Source organism: Carassius gibelio, chromosome B1, assembly GCF_023724105.1.
Source record: "Carassius gibelio isolate Cgi1373 ecotype wild population from Czech Republic chromosome B1, carGib1.2-hapl.c, whole genome shotgun sequence".
Lineage (NCBI taxonomy): Eukaryota > Metazoa > Chordata > Actinopteri > Cypriniformes > Cyprinidae > Carassius > Carassius gibelio.
The window spans coordinates 18,000,568-18,022,907 of NC_068396.1; the positions used below are offsets into that span (position 1 = coordinate 18,000,568).

Consider the following 22,340-nt stretch of genomic DNA (forward strand, 5'->3'; position numbering starts at 1 on the left):
TTTTTACTTTGTTTATTGAGTTTTCTCTTTTTCACCCAACGAGCATAATATTGATACTGATAAACTCAGGGCACAAGACTCTGGCTTTCTCCGTCTTTTTTGAAGCTCTTATGAAATAACAAGAGAGAAAAAACCGTCAAGATCAACAGTATGATGAATAAATATTAATGGTAACACTTTCCAATAAGATGCCATTTGTTAACATTAATGTATTAACGAACATGAATGAACAATGAACAATACATTTATTACACAATTTATTAATCTTTGTTAATGTTAATAAAAATCGAAATTATTCAATGTTCATGTTCATAGTACATTAATGTCCACAAACACAACTTGTGATTTTAACAATGCATTAGTAAATGCTGAAATTAATATGAACTAAGATTAATAAATGCTGTGGAAATATTGTTCATTATTATTTATGTTATTTATATATGTTAACTAATGTAATTAACTAATGTTAACAAATGAACCTTATTGAAGAATGACCACAGATGAGGCATTAAGTGCATGGCACTGTGACCATCTTAACATTTTACAGAGTTTAATGTAGCAATGTGGTCGCTCAGTTTTTCAAGATCTGTTTTAATCGTGTAACTGTTCATAGATTTGAACAAAGAAAGAAATGAAGTGTTACTACGCACAGGCCGTATTGATTGCAAATACAAAAATAAGACGAGTAAAGAAAACGCGGTACTTATTAAAATAATCACCCTTTACTTAAGTATATGAACACAGAAAACCGCTGTTAATAGGTTATATAATATTTCCCAGTCTATGACTAGTAAAATAATAACAACTTACTCTGATGAACACAGCTCTCCTCAGAGTAGCTGCGAGTGCTGCGTCGTCTTCTTGTGTGACAGGTGTCAGAGTTAAGGCACGATACTGCCACCTGGGCACTCAACCAGGTACTGTTACCAAGTATTTACATGTGGTGTCATCAAAAGAGAACTGTTCATTTTAAATATTGCAGTAATCACTAATACCGGTATATCCTCATACACTAAATGAACACGATATCGATCGGACTGAATATGCACTGCAGACGCAGTATGTGTGAAACAGGGGTTACAGCCAAAAGAGGAACCCTGTCTGTTGTTTGGAGGTTTTTGGGTTTTCAAAAATCCGACAACAAGCAAACATCCATTTTATGCAAGTGCTGTCACATATACTGCACACTGTAAACACAATCAAAGCTTCAAAAAAGCACGAAAATCGGGACTTTTAATCCACAAATGACTTAAGCTGTTAACTTTTTTAATGTTGCTCACACTCCCTCTGAGTTAAAACAAACCAATATCCCAGAGTAATTTATGTACTCAAACAGTACACTGACTGAACTGCTGTGAAGAGAGAACTGAAGATGAACACCGAGCCGAGCCAGATAATGAACAAAAGACTTGACCCGTTCTCGAGTCAAGAAAATATCTTAAACTGTGTTCCAAAGATAAACGGAGGTCTCACAGGTTTGGAACGACATGAGGCTAAGTTATTAATGACACAATTTTGATTATTGGGTGAACTAACCCTTTAAATGTTTGCCACAATAAATGCTTTTCATTCATTTTCACTTTTCACTTTAATCGTTTAACTGAGCAGGGCAATTTTTGTTTACCTTTTATATGACTCGAAAGCGCAGACCCTTCCATGAAAAAAAAAAATACAGACTTAGACTTTAGTTCTCGTTTTATCCATAATTTGTCATTTTCAAGCCATCGATTACTGAAGCAGCAACTTCATGTCAAGTTTTTATCTCCCGCTCTGCTCCATCAGGGGGTGCGCATTACTAAAGATCACACTACAGCCACATGTGCAGACTTGAGCGTAGCTGCTTATTTTATGTAAAAAATTAATAAAAACTAACTATTCAGTAGAAAGCAAATTATTATGAAAGGAACTGCATTTTCAAGCACTTTATCCAAAATACAAGTATTTTTCAAACCTTGAAAACACTGCATTAAAATTCAAACATTTTCAAGGATTTCAAGCACCGGTAAGAATTCTGCACTTACCAATTGCTCCTGGTTCTTCATCTGGTCAGCTGCTTGTTTGGCCAGTGCCGCCTTAGCCTCCTCGGCTGCCTGTTTCTCTTTCTCCAGTCTCTCTGCCTCCTCCTTTGCTCTTTTTCGCTCTTGTTCAAGCTCTAGAGCTTTGCGTGTTTGGTCCTCCAGCTCTACACAATCACAGACACACATGGAGTAGAACACATATTGGTTTTATTAATTGGAATGTATTGGAAAGTAGGGGTGGGCGATATCAGCTAAGATTCATATCACAATATTTTACACTGTCCATAGGGCTGTGCGATATGGGGAAATGATCTTATTGCGATTTTTTTTTTTTTGTCTAAGTCTAAGTTACTGAATTTCACTGATTTTTTTTTTTATATATACATAAAGAACTGAATTTCTTTAGTCAATTATTAAAGTATTACATGTTACACTGTATTTGGGATTTTAAGAACAAGTGGAAAATGCCAGGCGTGAGTCAGTGCAGGTTGCGCATGTGCGTCAAGCCTCATCCATACTGGCAGATGCGCTCGTGGAGAGGTGCAGGGCTGCGCGAGAATATAACCGAGCATTACGAAACAGACTGCGTGAGTGCTGCGGGATTCGAGCATTACGAAACAGGCTCATCTGTGACTCATTCAGACACAGGCTGTGTGTGTGGTCTTCTGAATTGGGAATAGTGAACATGCTATAAGAGATGCTCTTGATATGCATTGTGACGCAGCTCTTGTAAATGATCTTTTTTTGTTCGTTGCCTGTCTTTTCAAAGCTTAAGTTACATAACGGTTTTCTTCAGTTTTAATTTCCCTAACGATTTGATCTGACCCCGTAGATGCCATAATCCCACTCTGTGTCTCTCCTTTTTTTTTTTTTTAAATGGTGGCTGTTTACACAGTTGGCTAGAGCAGAGCTGAATGGGGAGAACAGAGGTGCCCTCACTCTATTTGTTAGTAAGACTGTCATGCATATGCTCTGGAATGGAGTAATATCGCATCCACATCGCAGGCTTTTGCGATTAGCAAAATCGCAACTTCTTAAATCTCGACTTGTTATCAGGCGATATCGAAACTATATTGCCATATAAGAAAAAAACTATTATAGGAAAAATATTTTAACTTTATATGACTAGATATGTTCTTTGTGTCAGAGGGCCAGAGACTGTCAGAAATAGAATGGGAAATCAGTTTATGGTCATGGATTTGTTGCGTCGTGCAGCATCCACAACAGAGAACATTACTGGGTTCTATTTGCTTTTGTCAAATTGCACGTATCGTGACCACCCGTCCCACGTAGCGCGTGCGCGCACAGCGTTTGAAGCCCAATTCATGCGTCCCACAAATTGAGACGGTGTCACGCATAATCAATGCTTGCTCAAAAAAAGTTGGTTGCTCATCTATATCTGGAGTCATCAACCCGTCGATCGCGTTTTAATTCGACCTTGGAAGCATTTTAAGTCGATCGCGAAGATTTTTCAAAATCTGAGAAAAAAAGGTGCGAGCCTCCGGTGCGAGTTGGGAGGTGTGAGCCTCCACTGACTGCGCGCGCACCTCCTGAAACAGACGAGACATTTATACTTGACGCAACTGTTTTAGACTGAAAACCAGACCATACAACTGATTTAGACGCGGGTGCCGGTGTGATGAGATGTACTAATATCCGTCTGCTCGGGCATGATTGTTTTAGGCCTGTAGTTGATTGATTAATGAGGTAATAGGCACGGTTCGCTGAAAAAAAAAAAAAAAAAAAAAACGTTTCTGTTGATGCATGCGCATTCTGGCTTCCCAAACATTACAAAGACATGAGAAAAAAAAAAAAAAAAAACCCTGGACAAATCATTCACTCTTGTTCAACGCGAATTCTGTATATGAGCAGTAATTTATTCTTAAAGTGAATAAATTGTAATGAAAAATAAATTAAATTAGCTAAAGTAAATCGTAAGTGGAAGTGCATTTGTCGATTCTGTCATAAGCATACAGTACATCAGCAATTACACATTTAGGGGAATAGGGCAACATTAAAATACCATGTAAGGTGGTATGTGCTAGAAATGGGTAAACCACTATCAGTGAGTCTGCCCATGGTGTGGGGGCACCGCCGCGCAAGACAGTGTTCCACATTGTCCCTCAGAAACATACCCCTTGTACCCCCTTGGGCTTATTAGCAGGTGGTCACCCTAGTCTCGTGCAGATGCTTTTAGAAAAGAACCATACATCGTTCATCTATATTTCTACATGACTCCTGCAATACAACTCTTATTCTTCAATGGCACCATCTAGTTGTCTGTTATTGAAACAACCACAACTGATAAAGCGTTTAGGTTTAGTTAGTATGACAACTCCACTAAATGAGGAGAAAGCAATTTAACCTCTGACATCACTTAAGACACAAATAATAACTAACAACCAACAATACAACAAAATAATGGGAAAATATATTGGAAAATAAATAGGATAAAAACTAAAAAAAAAAAAAAATAATTACATCAAGGTTGTCAAAATTTTAATATTTTGGGAAAAACATAATTCGATTTTTTATTACCCCTGTCCAGAAATCTCACGAAAACATAGGAACAGGATGCTGGAGACTGTGTGGCACCAACAATGCTAATCATTATCATATATTCTGGGCCTGCCCAAAATCTGAAACCCTTTAACATGCTTAGAGAATATTTTCCAACTAATATCCCTTTTAATTTCTTACACATGTACCTAGGTCTGGGAACCCCAAATCTGACTTCAACTGCAGATAAGTACCCGTTTAGGATTCTGTTACTGTCAGCCAGAAAGGCACTGACAAGCAAATGGCTTCAACCAGATACTGATGAATGGTGCAACACTATAAACCATATATATATATATATATATATATATATATATATATATATATATATATATATATATATATATATATATATATATATACACACACACACACACACACACACACACACACATATAAAATGGAGAGACTCGCTATGTCCTTAAGATTAGAAAAAGAGAAATTTAGTGAACTATAGTCGAAGTGGATTGCATATATAAGAGCAATAAGAATGGATCTTCTCTGAGGTATGAGCAGCGAGTGCAGGCGACATAGGGTTGGGAAGGGGGTGGACAACAGGAGAGAGAGGATTGAAATAAACTGTAGATTGTTTGGCAGTTTGTTTGTAGCTTTGTGTAAATGAATCACAATATAAGACTTTATCCACTTGTACCTTGTGTATATAGTTTTTTATTTTATTTATTTTTACCTTGTTTACATGCAATCACAAAAAGGTCAATATGTATGTGAGGCAATTATAATCTTCTATTGTTTTTAGACCAAATGTCGCATTTGGAAAAGTGCATAATTAATAAGCATAATTCACCCTTTTTTTGCATCATTATGTGTGTCTTTCGCAGAGAATGTCAGAGAATTTCGCCTCTAATGTAAACTGTGAAATGTGCAAGATCTTTATAATAAGAAAAAGAGTCAAATAAATAAAATAAATAAATAATATTTTGGTACAAATTCAACTGGGCAATATGGCTAGTATAACATGTTTGTTCCACTTTTTAGGTTTGCAAATTAAATTTTTTGAAATCACCCTGTAAAATGCTCAATATGCATTTATACAATTTTCCTGTAATTTTTTATTTTATTTTCTCATTTAGTCAAGTCCATGCAGTGTGAAAAAAAAACCCAACAACCTTGGCTTATTATTGTGCAATAACATTTTTGGTATTGTGTAAAAGTCCTGAAGTAAAACCATTTGAGAACTAGTGATGTAAAGTGTTCTACTTCCTGGCATTAGAGGGAGGGATCAACTTGCACAGTGAAGTCCAGATATGTTTGTACCTTTCTGTGCTTTTATCGTCTGTTCCTCAATCTGTCTAAGTCTCTCCATTAACTCATCCTTTTCTCGCTCTATTCTCTCCTTCTCCTTTTCTGCATGTTCTCGTTTCTTCTTCTCATTCTCAAGCTGAGCTCTGGAGACAGGAGAATACAGCAAATATGATTTATGCAGGAAAACTTAAATTACTTTGTCTGATGACTAGAGTTATCACTTTCTAGAAGAAAAACAATACTGCAGATCACTAAGGCTGCAGTAATAGTAATATTAGGAAATATTATTACAATTTAAATTTAATGTTTTCTATGTGAATATCTGTTATACCATGATCTTTTAAGTGAACTATCCCTTTAATAACAAAACACATAGGCATAGGAACCAGTGCAACTTTCAGAAATGTAAGTTCATCCAACTTTTTGTGCAATAATTAATTTAAGGACATCTTCATCTGTCATCAAGTTAAACATCTGAAACATTTTAATCAGCAAGCTCCAGTAGGTACAAATGAATAGTCCATAACTTGTATAAACCGTGATTAATCATAATTTAAAAAAAATTCGGTAATCATATTTAATGATAGTAACAATTTAGTAATAATTCTATTTTTTAAAACAGTAAAAATACAATACTGATATTCATGACCATCTCAAAACCATTTTTTAGGCAGAAAACCACAGGGAGACCTTAAAGCTTCCATTTGGTAACAACCATCATACACATTTTTAATAATTACTTATACGAAGTAAACAATGTATAAATTAAAAAATAAAAGATAAAAATGCAAAGAAAAAGTTGATGTAAATTATGACATGTAAAGTGTTCATTGTCACCTCTCTATCTGTTTCTGGTGTTTTTCTTCTCTGGCCTGAGCCTTCATCTGCTGCACCTCAATGGTGTCAGGCTTCCTCCTCCTCATGTACAGCTCATGGTTGCCCATACATAGAGCCAGAATGCGCTTGTTGATTCGCAGTCGTGGTGCATAGAACACAAAGTCCTGCCATCACAATGAAAAAGATGCAGTGAACATGTTCATATTTGACCTCTGCATGCTATGATTGATATGACTGATCACACTGATTGACTGATAATTGTTCTCCAAATGTATAAAAGTTTTGAAAAGTTCATGCCCACAAATTACTTTTTAGTCATAATGGGCAACTCCAACACATTTATCATATTGTATGTTAAATTAATGGATTAAAAATATATATATATATATATATTATATAGGGATGCACCGAATCCAGGATTCGTATTCGGCCGAATACTAGGCTTTTTGACGGGTTTCGGCCGAACCTTAGGTTTTTTTTCACCGAACCGAACCCTAGGCTTGCGCTACGCTGGTCGACGGCACACGGCCGTTGATTGCGTGAAGGTCTTTATATGAGGAGGAACATGGCCCGACAGTTCGCTCTAAACTAAACTGTTCAGGAATCTTGAGCGGCTGGGACGATTTATACCGTAGCAATACAGAGCCAGCCAGTCACATCGGGTGCTGACGTGGAGATAAAAGTTTTTTTCGGTGTACCTTTGATTCCTCTGAGAGAGGATCCTCTTCAGTGGTGGAAAACAAACCAGCAGCAAATTCCACTGCTGGCAAAAATGGCAAAAATCCGCCTCTGTGCCCAGTGAAAGACTTTTCAGTACTGCTGGGGACATTAGTTCCCACACTCGCATCGGCTGTCACCTATTAATGTAGAGCGTCTTGTTTTTTTTTTTTTATTAAACTCTCATTTCATGTGAAAGATTAGAGGTTTTACGTTAATTTAATTATGATTATGAATCTGTGCATCCCTAATATATATATATATATATATATATATATATATATATATATATATATATATATATATATATATATATATATATATATATATATATATATATATATATAACATGCTTGTGTTTTAAGTGTTGGAATCCTGGTTGAGAGATGATGTAACCTCCTAGAAGCGATGTCAATGGAATATACATTATTTTACAAGGTTTTTTTTTTTATGAGTGTAACAGGACTGACATGAAATGTTATATTAAATCTGTATTTGATTATTTCTTAAGGACACAAAGGGCAACGATTTCGAGGACTGACTCCTACACAAATTTTTTACTAGTTTTCACACAATTTACGAATGCGTCAATAATCCTAATAGTTTGCCATTTAGATTTGACATTCTTAGAGACTGAGTTTTGATTGGCTGCTCAGTCATATTAGAAGATTTGTCAGGACATCCAACAAACATGACTCATACCAATTTCCAACTTTTTGGTTAAGGCATTATTGTAGCTTTTTGTTTGCAAACATTACATAAACAAATAAGGCTTAACCAGAATATGGACCTTACTACAAAATGATGTGCATGTAAACATGGTCCAAATTGTGCTTAACTTCTGTAGTTCAAACTGACAGAATAATCATAAATAATAATCAAAATATTTACGGGTGCTTTTTTATCGATGGGCTTGATGACAAACTTCTTATCGTTGAAAGAAATGTTTCGGATCTCACTCCATGGGAACCCAATCTTTGGTGTGAGCCTTAAAGAAAAACAACAAGAGATATGAAGTTTAAAAATGTATGAACATTTTTTTAATATTATAAAAAAAATAATGTCAAAAACAGCCACCAGTGGGCAGCAAAGGAAAACACTTAGTCCATCTGCCTTAAAGACAATAAAATTAGCTGACCCAAGTAATTTTTGTGGAGTTAACTGACATGCACTGACCTGGGCAGGGGCACTATGAGCCCACAACTACATAATCCATTTATGAAATGATCCACACTGTAAACAGGAATCAAGGCTATATTTCTCTTTACCCAGGGGCAAAAGGCCAAAAAAAACCACGTTGTGATTCACCCTGTTCTAATGTTTGCCCTATAAGGTAGGGAATGGATCGGTGCTGAAGCAGGAGGGAAAGGTTAACTCTAATAATACAAAAAATACTCACAAGCTAATGTATTTACCATATGTCATGCATTGTGTTCAGTTATTGCTTGGATGTAAATAAAAGCCTACATTTATAACCTTTTTAGATCTTTCAAGCTTTTGTTTGTCTGAACTTTCAGTGAAGGGAGAAACCTATGAGGATTCATTAATCTATTATTTAGTATATTATAGGTTTGTAACAAAATGAGGATGAGTAAATAATGACAATTACACATTTTAAATGAATTACCCCTTTAATAAATACTTCCAAAAATGTACTGGACTTAGCAATCAAACGTTTCTGAAACTCCATTTACTATGCTAACATCCTAAACCATAACATGGCCATAGAAATGATGATTTAAACTATAACTCAAACAAACAAGCAAGCAAACAAACAAACAATAAATAAAGCTCAGGTTTCATTTATTAAACCATTAAAAAATTGAGAAATAAAACTTATCAAAAGTGACAGTATATACTTCTTATATTGTTGCAAAAAAGTATACTACTATTAAATGCTATTCTTTTAAAGCATTAAAGAAACCCTGAATAAAATGAATCATGAATTCCATAGAGATAAGAAGCAGCATCTGTTTTTAACATTGATAACTATAAGAAATGTTTAATGAGCAAGAAATCAGCTGAAAATTTAGTTTTGCCTCACAATAGTAAATCACACATTTTAAACTATATTCATAAAAATAAAAAAATAAAAATTGGAAAAATACTTGACAGTATTACCGCTTTTATCTTGTTCTTCGCTTTGATGATAAGAAAAAAACATTATTTCAAGAACATTTAAAAAAAAAAAATAATAATCTTACAGACCCCAAACCTTAGTACAGTTAAAGTAGTTTATATATAATGTTTATACATGAAATGTGAGACATTTCAGTATAAGACTTACTTGTCTTCATGTTCATAAATGTTGAGACCAAGAGCATCCACTCCCAGCCAGAGCTCCGTTCCCTTCTTATTTTTGATCTCAAAGTAATTCACTCCATACATCTCCAGATCCTGAGCAATCTTCAGATACTCCATCATAGAATCCTCTCTGTAAACATACAATCATGCTAGGAATAGAAATACTTCTTTTAAGTATTGTGAAGTTCACAGTGTAGTTGGAGACTGAAGACACCATTGCCCCAAGTCTGCTCTTGAATTATAATCTATGTGTGTGTGAATGTGCATGTGTTTGTGTGTCAGCCTTACCTTAGCATACCCCTGTGTTCCTCATGCCATGACTGTATTCTGTCCTCCCACTGTTCTTTAGTCAGTTTATGTTGCTCTAAAACTCTACATAATAATATTCACAACACACAACACATGATGAATCAGTCTGGTGTCACTGTAGGGGGTCAGAAAATGTTCTAAATAATCATAATTTTTGTGCAAAATTATATTACACGAACTCCGGAGACCTAAAAATGATGACCTGAAATTCCTGAAGGAAGGGGAAAGTCTGTTTGCATTGGTTTCATTGTATGGGGTTAGATTTGTGTCATGCTTCCAGATAAGTGGATTCTGATCCACAAATTAATATAAAGAGCTTTACAAAAATTAAACAATAAAACCTTGCAATACTGAACAATTTGTATTTGCATCTAAACTGGATGTATTTATTTATGTTATGTTATGAAACCTTTCCTCATCGTTTCCACCTCTGTACTACACTCACACTTACAGTGGATATAAAAAAAATTCTAGAAGTAGTATTGGAGCCAAAACTGAGATACAGTAGGTGGATAACCAAAATGCTGCTGCGTTAACTGCAAGTCAGTCCGTGTTAATTTTTTTTATTTTATTTACGAAACTACCGCCTCGTGGCGCAAAGGAACGGGTTTCACACTGACTGTTACTGTAACATTTTGGTTTGTAAATGGTGTGGGTCTCAAAAAATTGCTTGAACGATTTTTTATTTTTTTATTTTTATATACCATATAGTTTAGCAATATCACACAAAGAGTGCTGGTTTTCCTTCATGGAATTACCTATTTTAGGACTGTTTTCATATATAGGGCACACCAGATTATAAGGTGCATAGAATAGAAGATACTGCAGTCAAACGTTTGACTGGGTTTGTGTTATGCATCCAGTAGATGGAGCTGTGCTAAAGGCAATGTCAACATTTTGACAGAGCGCCTTGATCCATATATAATTATAATGATTATATGATTATAAGTCGTTTTTTGAGAAAATTAAAGGCTTTTAAGTGCGCCTTATATACAGAAAATACAGTAATGGTGATTTTATACTGCGTTTAAATAAGCAAAGAGTTATAAGTAACTTACAGACACAATAGGCTACTGCCTTTTTTTGTTCTATTTTCCAACGTAAATAGTTCCAAACAAAGTCACAGCAGAACTGCTTTGCCTCTCTAAGCAAAATTGGCACTAAATTGGACAAAAAATGCTCCTGCATAAACAAATTAAATCAATTACGTCTGTTGCTAACAAACTATAAATGAATAGAAAGTGTTAATTTTAGGCGCTTTTATGGTGTTGAGCATTATAACCAATCACGCAGCTTAGGAATGCAACAGCTAATCAGAGGCGCAGATGAGTCGAAAAACTGAAACTCATCAGCTTGAATGTGTGTGCGTTCGCTGATTCTGCAAATTCTCTCATCAAAAACATCAAAGCGCAGATACAATGTAAGGGATTCATTTCGAAGTGTAGACAGCTTCAGTGGTTATAATGATGGTTTTGTTTTATTAAGAGCATGATAGATCAAAGTTTATTGTTTATTGATGGTGAAAATGAATACAATATTAATAATTTTATCTGAGGGTGCTTTCATTTTTCCTCAAGAATCCCTATAGAACCAGGCCTGGTCTATTCAGTTGAAGCCACTAGAAAAAAAAAAAGAGAACATCAATGTGGAGAAGATCTTATTTACATCAAAACTGAAACCAAGCCATTTTACACAAAATGCATATTTCATACATTTTCTAGAGGAATAACATTGGACTCGCGTCTTGCACAAGAGAGCCGCATGTTTAGAAAGCCATGTAAAGTTAACGTAAGTTCAACTTTTTAAAAACATATCTCGAGACTTTATGGTGGGTTTTTGTTCCCCATCCCACTGGAAAAATGAATGTTTGGAAATGTAAACTGATATTTTCTACTGACACACTACAGCAAAAGATATAAATAACTGACCGAACATCATTCTTTGGGGTGGAAATACTAATGCAGACATCCCAAGTCTCCCGGAAGTTCCGGGAGTCTCCCGCATATTGAAAGCGGCTCCCTGAGACCCGCAAATTAGTTAAGATCTCCCGGAATCTAGACCGAGCGAGAAAAGGCGCGCATGCGAAACAGATACTGTGTTTCAAACCGTGTAGCGCGCGCACGGCAGAGAGGGAGAGGGAGCGAGAGACCTTGCGTGTGTGTGCTAATGTGCGTGTGTGCGAAGCGCATGTCAGACAGAGATCATCCTGATTGGCCTGTTTCTGCAAATCAACCAATCAATTGTCAGTGTGGGCGGGCTTTTATCTCTTCTCCAGAACAAGATTAATCAGTTATGTCTATCTAGAAACAGGAGCACCATGGCAGAGGGAAAGTGCCACAAAAAATAAATAAATAAATAAATAAAAAAAATTATAAGACACATTTTACGGCAGACTACACGAAAGTGTACCCGTCTTATAGATGTAAAACAATGACAGTTTTGCTCAAGCATTGCCCATGGCAGGTTAAATGATTGCAAAAGGCATGTTGAGGTGAGTTGACAAGAGAATGGAAATATGGAATTCCAAGTTTACAGCAATACGTTAAATTGCATAGACATGAACAACCATCAATCACGTAATAAGCCCTTGCATTGAGTTCCTCAATGTGACTAAAATTATATCAGGCAGGCCGAAGCACGCAGGAACCGCGCTCAAACAGTGACGACTAAACCGCATGGCTAGAAGCTACAAGCTAGCAGAAGCATAGCTAGAGACTAGAAACAGACATGGCTAATAGCAGCAGCAAGGGACTAAAAGCAGACTAAAAGCAAAATTCCATGGTGTCCAAAGTATTTAAACTTCCTTGTTGGCCACCCCTCAAATGTTGCCTTGACCAATCAGATATGGTCTTGGCTCTGGGGTATCATAAATCATTTGTTTATCTTACCAAGCATGTGGTTCTTGCCTCACAGGGTCTAATTTTGGACATGATTCCTATAACATGATTATGATATATTTTACAAATAAATGATTGTCAGGACAATATCAAGCAAGAAAATTCGATTATATCAATACTAGACATGACTATGTATCCTATAGTTATCAAAAGACATACACAATAAGTGATTATACATGATAGTCAAATGTGTGGGTTACACATAAATGAATATGGAGTTAAGCAATGGAACGATTCATTTATAAGTCTTTTTGAGTTCATTCTGGTCCATATATAATGTACAAAAAGCAGTTTCTTTGCCATTCTCTGGCAAAGGGACTTTCCTTTGAAGACAAAGGTTTAAAGCCCTTCCCCCTTAGGAATTTCAGTCTGGTTCTGCTGAGTGGGGGGGAAGTCAATGCAAGTATTTAACTTGATCTCCTGGGTTTACATGTGATGTCCAGCGTTACATTTCAATCACGAACAATAAATTTGACAATCTCTTCTTCGAATTAAAATTGTCAATAATTGTTCTATTGGTGTTAATGTTGAAAGCTGTTGTGTGAACAAGTTGGTTGGTTGGTTATCTTGCTTGGTTCTTGTGGCACTAGAACTGATTTATGACTTCCTGAGGAGTTTCAATGCACACAGCTCTGATAGACTCTTTAATTTGTCTGGTTCGACTCATTTCTGCTACAAAACTTTCAACGGAGTGCATATGCACATTCAATAGAGTGCGCCTCGAGCTATTTTTCACGTACATGTACAAAAATCGGTACACACATGTAACACACCAATACCTACAAAAAAGTCCTATGCTACGAAATCCGAATCCCATCAGGAAGTCCGTTATTTTGAATTTTCTCTGCAAAATTGGCGTTGTTTTTGCCATTTTCAGGGGTTGTACTTTAACAAACTACTCCTAGAGATATATTCAGATCAACACCAAACTTGGTCAGTTAAATCTAAAGGCGTTTGCGATGTTAAATTGCGAAGATTTTGAGTTTTCGTCGAAGGGCGTGTCAGTGGCGGCCTGGCGAATTTCGATGAATCACCATGAAAAATGAAGTTGCTATATCTCAGACATACAAAGTCCAATCTGCCCCACACTTCACATGGTTGATATGACTCTGGAACTGAATAGATTGACATGCCCATATTCAGTTATTGTCATAGCGCCTCCTATTGGCAACAGGAAGTGTCATATTTTAAGCTGCGAAGAACTGCTCCTAGACATTTTATGACATCAATGTTTTTTTCTGGTCAGTCTAATCTAAAGGCCTTTGCGATGTTAAATTGTGAAGATCTTGAGTTTTCGTTAAAGGGCGTATCCATGACGCCGGGACAAATTTCGATGTCTCGCCATGGGAATAAAAGATGTTATAACTCAGGCATAAAATGTCCGATCTTCCCCAAACTGCACATGTGTGATAAGAGTACTGACCTGCACACATCTGGAGGCCAATATTCCATCGGGTGTGGCAAAATGGCTCGATAGCGCCACCTATACATTTTCAATGGAGTGCGCCTCGAGCTACATGTCACGTACATGTACGAAAATCGGTAAACATATGTAACACACCAATAGCTACAAAAAAGTCTCTTGGTACGAAATCCGAATCCGAACAGGAAGTCGGTTATTTTTAATTTTCCCTGCTAAATTTGTGTTGTTTTTGTCATTTTCAGGGGTTGTACTTTAACGAACTCCTCCTAGAGATTTATTCAGATCAACACCAAACTTGGTCAGTATAATCTAAAGCCCTTTGCGATGTTAAATTGCGAAGGAATTGAGGTTTCGTTAAAGGGCGTGTCCATGGCGGCCTGACAAATTTCGATGATTCGCCATGAAAAATGAAGGTGCTATTACTCAGACATACAATGTCCAATGTGCTCAATAATTCACATGTTTAATAAGACTCCTGGCCTGAACATATTTACATGCCCATATTCAGTTACAGTCATAGCGCCACCTATTGGCAACAGGAAGTGACATATTTTACACTGCGAAGTACTACTCCTAGAAATGTTATGACATCAATGTCTTTTTTGTGGTCAGTCTAATCTAAAGGCCTGTACGATGTTAAATTGTGAAGATCTTGAGTTTTCGTTAAGGGGCGTGTCAATGGCGCCATGACAAAGTTCGATGTCTCGCCATGGGAATAAAAAATGTTATAACTCAGGCATAAAATGTCAGATCTTGCCCAAACTTCAGATGTGTGATAAGGGTCCTGGCTTGAACAGATCTGAAGGCCAATATTCCATCGGGTGTGGCAAAAAGGCTCGATAGCGCCACCTATACACTTTCAACGGAGTGCGTATACACTTTCAACCGAGTGTGCCTCAAGCTATGTTTCACGTACATGTTTGAAAATCAGTACACACATGTAACACACCAATATCTACGAAAAAATCTCTTGGTACGAAATCCGAATCCCAACAGGAAGTCAGTTATTTTGAATTTTCTCTGCAAAATTGGTGTTGTTTTTGCCATTTTCAGGGGTTGTACTTTAACGAACTCCTCCTAGAGATTTATTCAGATCAACACTAAACTTGGTTAGTGTAATCTAAAGGCCTTTGCGAAGTAAAATTGCGAAGATCCCAAACTTCACATGTTAGATAAGAGTTCTGCCCTTAACAGATCTACATGCCCATATTCAGTTACAGCCATAGCGCCACCTGCTGGCAACAGGAAGTGACATGTATGCTGTGACAAACTACTCCTAGAATTTTTTTGAGATTAATATATTTTTTGTAGTCAGTCTAATCTAAAGGCCTGTGCAATGTTAACTTGTGGAGATCTTGAGTTTTTGTTAAAGGGCATGTCCATGGCGTCATGACAAATTTTGATGTCTCACCACAGCAAGATAAGTTGTTGTAACTCAGGCAGAATTTGTTCGATCTTCCCCAAACTTCACATGTTCGATAAGAGTCCTGCGCTGAACACATCTGAAGGCCAATAGTCCATTATAATGAGAGCACCACCTAAACTTTGATATATTCCACTTATATTTATGAGTTTAAATGCATGTTTCTCACCGTTCACCTATTTACTATAGCCACTCGCTGCCGGTGAACCCGTGTGCGAGGGCCCGTTCATCGCTGCTTGCAGCTTTAATGAATTTTTACATTTAAAAATTAATTAAAAAAAAAACACTCTGAAAAGATATAGCAACCTGCACCGCTCTATCCCACAGGTGTCTGCCGAGTTTGGGGCTTGTGGCTTAAAAGCCCTAGGAGGAGATACGTTTGTAATTCTGTCTCAGAAGAATAATAATAATAAAAATAAAAATAAGTTTAAATAGCATAACAGTATGTTGGCTTGTTGCCAAGCCAACATAATAAAAATAATAAGTTTAAATAGCATAACAGTATGTTGGCTTGTTGCCAAGCCAACATAATAAGTTTAAATAGCATAACAGTATGTTGGCTTGTTGCCAAGCCAACATAATAATAAGTTTAAATAGGATTTCAGTAAGTTGGCTTTCTCAAGCCAACTTAATAAAAGGCTATTTGACATTTTAAAATGATCTAATGGCTGCTGCTGCTCCAATTCGTTGATTTTGATTGTTTTAATAAATCCGTTTTAAATGAACTAATAAAGATAAAAAGCAGGTTAAGTTCAATATTATTGTACAAATAATTATAAAATGCTACAGACTACAAATAAGATTGCAGTTTCACATTTTGCGTATGCATTACAGAGTTAATTATTTTTACATGCAATGATATAAAATAAAACCCAAAAAGATTTGTAATGAATAAAAAATATGTAGACAAATAAGAATAAATGTTGTGCATCGCACTCAGCATAATCAATCTTGCACTCGAATATTTTAAGTAATAGAATACACTCCTGCATTTAAATGCAGCTGCATTTTTTTTAACTTAAATTGTATTAAAGCAAGTAAAGAAGGCTCCCTTTAAAATCACGGAGGTTGTAATGAATAAAAAATATGTAGACAAATAAGAATAAATGTTGTGCATCGCACTCAGCATAATCAATCTTGCACTCTAATATTTTAAGGAATAGAATACACTCCTGCATTTAAATGCAGCTGCATTTTTATTTTTTACTTAAATTGTATGAAAGCAAGTAAAGAAGGCTCCCTTTAAAATCACAGAGGTTGTATATTAATGAAGCTCTTTTTTTACATATTGTGCACTTTGTTGATTATAATGAGAGAACTTGAGTTTAAATGCGAGGACGTTTTATTAATTTGTCGATTCTTTTCAGTTTCAACAATTTAGCTAAATCGTGGCCAGGTTTAATTTATTCATTGCTTGTTTTAGTTTGGCTTAAATAATGGAAGCAAAATTATTCGGTGCCTCACGTTTTACTAAAATAATGGAAATAATTGATAAAACATGCAACAATTACAAAACGGTCAAAAGCTGCAAATGCACTTTGCTGCTGCGGCAGAGGCAATGGTAGAAAGCATACCAACGGTAGAATGCATACTCTGTTTGGCCACCTAATGTACTGAGTATACAATCAGTGTATCCCTTAATCCCTGATTCAATATTGTGCATGCTACTCTGTGTTATAGTTAAGCCCCACAAAAGGCACAAAACAATATAAAGCACCATACAGTTTTCGTGCAGATATTTAAGCAGTTAAATTAAAGTTCACGCAAACTATTCTTTTTGCCACAGCTGTCAGTAATTCTCCATTCAGCATTCAAATCTCGGTCACATTCAGTTACGACAGTCAGCATGGTAAAACATTCTCCAAGATCATTCAATGTTCCTACTGTTTTACTTGATTTGTAGATTAAAATCTATGGTTTTGCATAAAGGGACTTTATCTTGCTGAAGTTTATCGCTGTTTTTCAACCATGTTACTTGCTACTGGATGTCTGTTCACAACACAGGAGTAGAAAAGTCTATGAATTGTTCTTCACACGCAGAGTAACTGAAATTTAAAACTGTTATCTAGTTATCTAGGCTCAATAAAATTGCTTAGATTTAATACACTACGCATCAATATCGCTTCCATTTATGCTATGAACCTTTCACTGTGAAGAGCTAAACACTGTGACTCAATGTTGCTTTAAATCAGTCACATCGTGTGCATCATTCTGTGCACGGGATGTGCATAAGCGATTTGTGTTGCTCTGTATTGAGCCTTTAATATTATAATACTTGATTGATATTGTCTGAATTTTCACTGCATGTTCAGCTGCTAAAAAAACTTTGGTTGACACATGGCCTAAGAGCATGCAAAGCATCTCTGAGAAGCCTCTTTATAAGCATTCTTGATTTTTTTCTGAATATTAGAAAAAAAGTCTGCAGAAACTAGTCAACCTCAATAATGAATAAGTCAAGTATCTCAACCAATCTGTATCATATTCCACTGTTTCAACTGTCTGTAAAACACAGTGCTTTGCAAGGTGATTCAACAAGAGGTTATTAAAGGCTTGCCAAGGCTCAGGCACATTTAATTATAGCATGCAATGACGCACTTTCCTGAGTACTGAAGCATGGGGGGTGGGGGATGGGTGGAACCCAACTTGTGTATTACTGTGTTAAGAAGACAGGCTTACCTCTGTGGTAGCAGCCTGTCATTGGTGAGGTAACCAGGCTTGTGGATGTCTCTGTTGTAGTCAGCGTACTTGGCCTGAACAGAGTAAGATGCCAGTAGGACTGCTGTCTCCGGAGGGCAGTAAATCTCATCATTCAAAATGGCTTCCTTCACCTAGACAGTACAAACAGTTTAATTATGCCATATTTAATCTGGGCCCGTTTCCTTCTTTTGAGATTTAATCATCTAGAACTGACAAATTAACACAATCCTGGATTGTTGCATTCCACGAAACTCGTAATTGTTGTCACAGCATCAGTTCAATAACCTCAAACCTACTCTGGAGTAGGGCTGCACGATATTGGGAAAAAATGACATTGCAATACTTTATTTTTCTGCGATGTATATAGCGATACGAAATCTAATCTAATTTTTTATTACAAACAAAAATGGGGTGAGCACACTTACATTCTCATTTTAAATGATTTAAACATTGACACCATCGTTTCAATTGATTAATATGCGCAAGGGAGAGACAGCAAGACAGCGCTCATGTTTAGAGAGAGAGAGAGCGCGAGAGAGAGAGAGCGCAAGACAGCGCTCGTGTAGTTTGAAGACGGTGAGTGCACGAGCGTGCCTGAAACTTTGGTGTTTAGCCCTTTTTCTATCGTGTTTAATGATTTTGATTAATATGCACAAGGGAGAGAGAGAGAGCAAGAAGCGCTCGTGTTGTTTGAAGACTGTGAGTGCGCGCACAGCCGGGGCTCTCTCTCGTACGCGCCCTGTCAGGCGCAGCAGTCATTCTATTCTACATCATTCACCGATCAAATAAGACTTTGACAGCCGCTTAAAAAAAAGATCAATGCAGAAAAACCCCTGGATTGGTTATATAACGTTGGACAGAATGTTGATCCGGCCATCGCGTATATTCAGCGCACATAAGGTAAACGTTTTGCAAATGTTTTTTAGAGAAATAAAAACTGGTCGACGAATCGATGCGCATATTTTCGTGGATGTATTTTTTGCGTCTACGTCATCGATGACCTCGACGCGTTGTCCCAGCCCTACTCATGTTGTTTGAAAACGGTGAGCGTGCGGCCAGGGCTCGCTTGCTCTCTCTCTCTCCCTCTTTTTCTCTTTTGTGCACGCTCTCTCTCTCCTAGCTAGATTTATTTGGAGGTTATTGCTCATGTCTCATTAGGTACAAATCCAAATGTTTCCATATTCGCAATGTATTTTAATGGTAAACTATTATTTATAATGTAAACTAGGGCTTGTACTTCACACGCATATAGACGGAAAATATCATGCTCTTCACGGTTCAAAAATGTCAGTACCGGTATTGTACGATCTATTTAAACTGACTAGTGTAACCTTTTAAATGTTACGTTGAATATTTTATTTTGATAATGAACAGACTGCGATGTAAGTTTGGATTGCTGGAATACGTGTACACCAGGCTCTGGCGTGATCGAAACAGCTGAGACATGTGCGTTGTCATCAATCAGATTGCCACAAATTAATAAGTCGTTGGAATTAATTAACAAGTTGTAGGAATGAATAGCCTATCTGTCCTGTGTCCCACAGCCCTGCAGAGCGCACGATATAAAACAATTATCTGATTAAATGACTTAAGTTACTACATTTCTGTTGCTTTCCATGCTGAAGAACTTGTGTTGTTTCTATTTTAATGTACTTTAAAAGTTTAAATCACATTAAAAGGCTAATTTGTACATTGTGAATGAATGAATGATGCGTTTATATACTGTCACCTTCACTCAGCCGCTCACACATGTTGAGTGTGCATGAGCCGCACGCAGCCCAACTTTAAATTGGTTGACTGGCCATCGACAGCTTTAATCGATTGCATCTCTTATCGACAATTAATCGATCATCAATTAATCATTTACATCCCTACTTTAAAGTATTCTCTAAAAAGCAACTAAGAAGCCTTTAACCATTATCAGAAAGACACTAGACAGTCAAGCATTACTGTATTAACTGGAGGTTGGAGCAATTACACTGCTACTTAAACCAGGAAAACATCAACAAAAATGTGGCTCCTATATGCCTTTCAGTTCGCTGAATTTTGACTATAGGTTAGGCTATTTCTTACAAACCAATAAAAATTATTATGCTATGTCTAGCATTCTTTTATGTTGCTGAGCATAGCAAATGAATTGGTATCCAGAATATCCACTCATGTTTCACTTTAAGTCTGCTTGTTATGACCAAAAAAAAAAAAAAAAAACTTAATAGAGTCACATTACTAAATGCAATAGCCTATTTGAGACAGCCCATGATCAATTGATTTTATACAGATGTTACTATAACAATTTTGTAAATGGTGAACATCAACCAAATACTGATGATGTGAAAGTTACTGCTTTTTGCCTTGGTGTGACTTCTCACATTTTGCAGACCATGCAAAGGCAGAGTACATTAAATTCAAAATAGAAGTAAAAAAATCTAATCTACCGTATTTTCCGGACTATAAGTCACACTTTTTTCGTAGTTTGGCTGGTCCTGCGACTTACAGTCAGGTGCGACTTATCAAAATTAATGTTAAATGAAACAAGAGAAATGAACCAAGAGAAAAATTACCATTAACATTACCGCCAGAAGGTGCTCTATGCTTCTCAGTGCTCCTGTAGTCTAGCATTGAGCAGCATAGAGCGCCGTCTTACAGCTGTAGACGGTAATGTTTTCTCTTGGTTCTAAATACATGCGACTTACAGTCCAGTGCGACTTATATATGTTTTTTTTCCTCATAATGATATGTATATATATATATATATATATATATATATATATATATATATATATATATATATATACACATATTTATTTACTATTACAGCTGTCGAGATTAACGAATGGTGGATTTGTTGATTATATAATAATTTTTTCGATCTTTTCCCATCACATGAAAGGCTGCAGTGATGAGCATTGAGTAGACAGAGTCTGTTTATCGCGTGAATGCAGTGATCTCGTCATTATTGCAACACGTTTTCTCTCACAAAATGTTTTCACCACAACTAACAGCAAACACATGCCTTTTTCTCTATCACACTTTAGAAATCATCAGAAATTATATATCACTTGAAAACATAAAATATCAAAATTCATCCTTTGAAACCCATTTTAACCCTTATGCATTGTTCAAATTCACTACCCTTTCGTTATGTTCGGGATGAAAACATCCACTCAATTAAACTGCTGTAAAAATGTAACAGATAAATATTTTTTTTTTTCAATTTTTTTTTTTTGCATAAATCTATTAATCAACCTCAGTCCTGATCAAAACTTCCAAATGTTTTTTTCCAAAAGATTTTAACTCTTTAATTGCCAAGTTCATAAATGTCACTAATTTGTTGGGGGAAAAACAAACAAACAAAATTACTTATTTTCAATATAAAAGTAGTTTTGGCTGGATTTTTTTTCCTAACTTTTAATAACAGTCTTGGGCAACAAATGTTACCTCTTCCCAACAGGGAAAACCACCAACAATCAAGAATCACACAAACAAACACTATAATTTGCTGTTATACCCCATATAACTCCATATACAAGCCAGAAACTAAGCCTTTTTTTGCACAAACATATCTAAAGAGTTAATGGTCCCACCTAGTGATCAACTGTAAAAATAACAAATTTTATCTCTTCCCAAAAGGGAAAACCACAAACAATCAAGAATGCATGATTATTTGGTGTCATGGCTTTGCAATCAAAAAGTGTCATTATAATGGAAGTCAATTGTGCAAAAACAGCCACCAACAACAAATGAGGCAGAAAGCATTATAATCGAATACTGCACAAAAATCTGGGGGGGGGGGGGGGGGGGGGGGACGACGACGAACGGTGAGTGAGTGGTTTGGGCGGAAACGATCAACACCTGTTTCTTGTTTCAGTAATTGGCGTGGAGAGAGTATAAAA

At 36.3% G+C, this 22,340-nt stretch overlaps 1 protein-coding gene across 5 annotated transcripts in view; it reads right to left on the reverse strand.

Moving 5' to 3' along the window:
- LOC127949647 (radixin) overlaps positions 1-22,340 on the reverse strand; it is a 233,372-nt gene that overhangs the window by 57,575 nt on the left and 153,457 nt on the right. For all 5 annotated transcript variants that reach the window (XR_008152403.1, XM_052547087.1, XM_052547089.1 and 2 more), the window contains 7 exons: positions 18,427-18,578; positions 9,987-10,070; positions 9,682-9,828; positions 8,286-8,382; positions 6,678-6,841; positions 5,853-5,983; positions 2,022-2,182 (listed from right to left, as the gene is read on the reverse strand). Coding sequence is in view for 4 of the 5 variants with exons in the window: in XM_052547087.1 (XP_052403047.1) it covers positions 2,022-2,182; positions 5,853-5,983; positions 6,678-6,841; positions 8,286-8,382; positions 9,682-9,828; positions 9,987-10,070; positions 18,427-18,578 (936 nt within the window). In the remaining variant the exon portion in view is untranslated. The remainder of the gene's footprint in view (positions 1-2,021; positions 2,183-5,852; positions 5,984-6,677; positions 6,842-8,285; positions 8,383-9,681; positions 9,829-9,986; positions 10,071-18,426; positions 18,579-22,340) is intronic.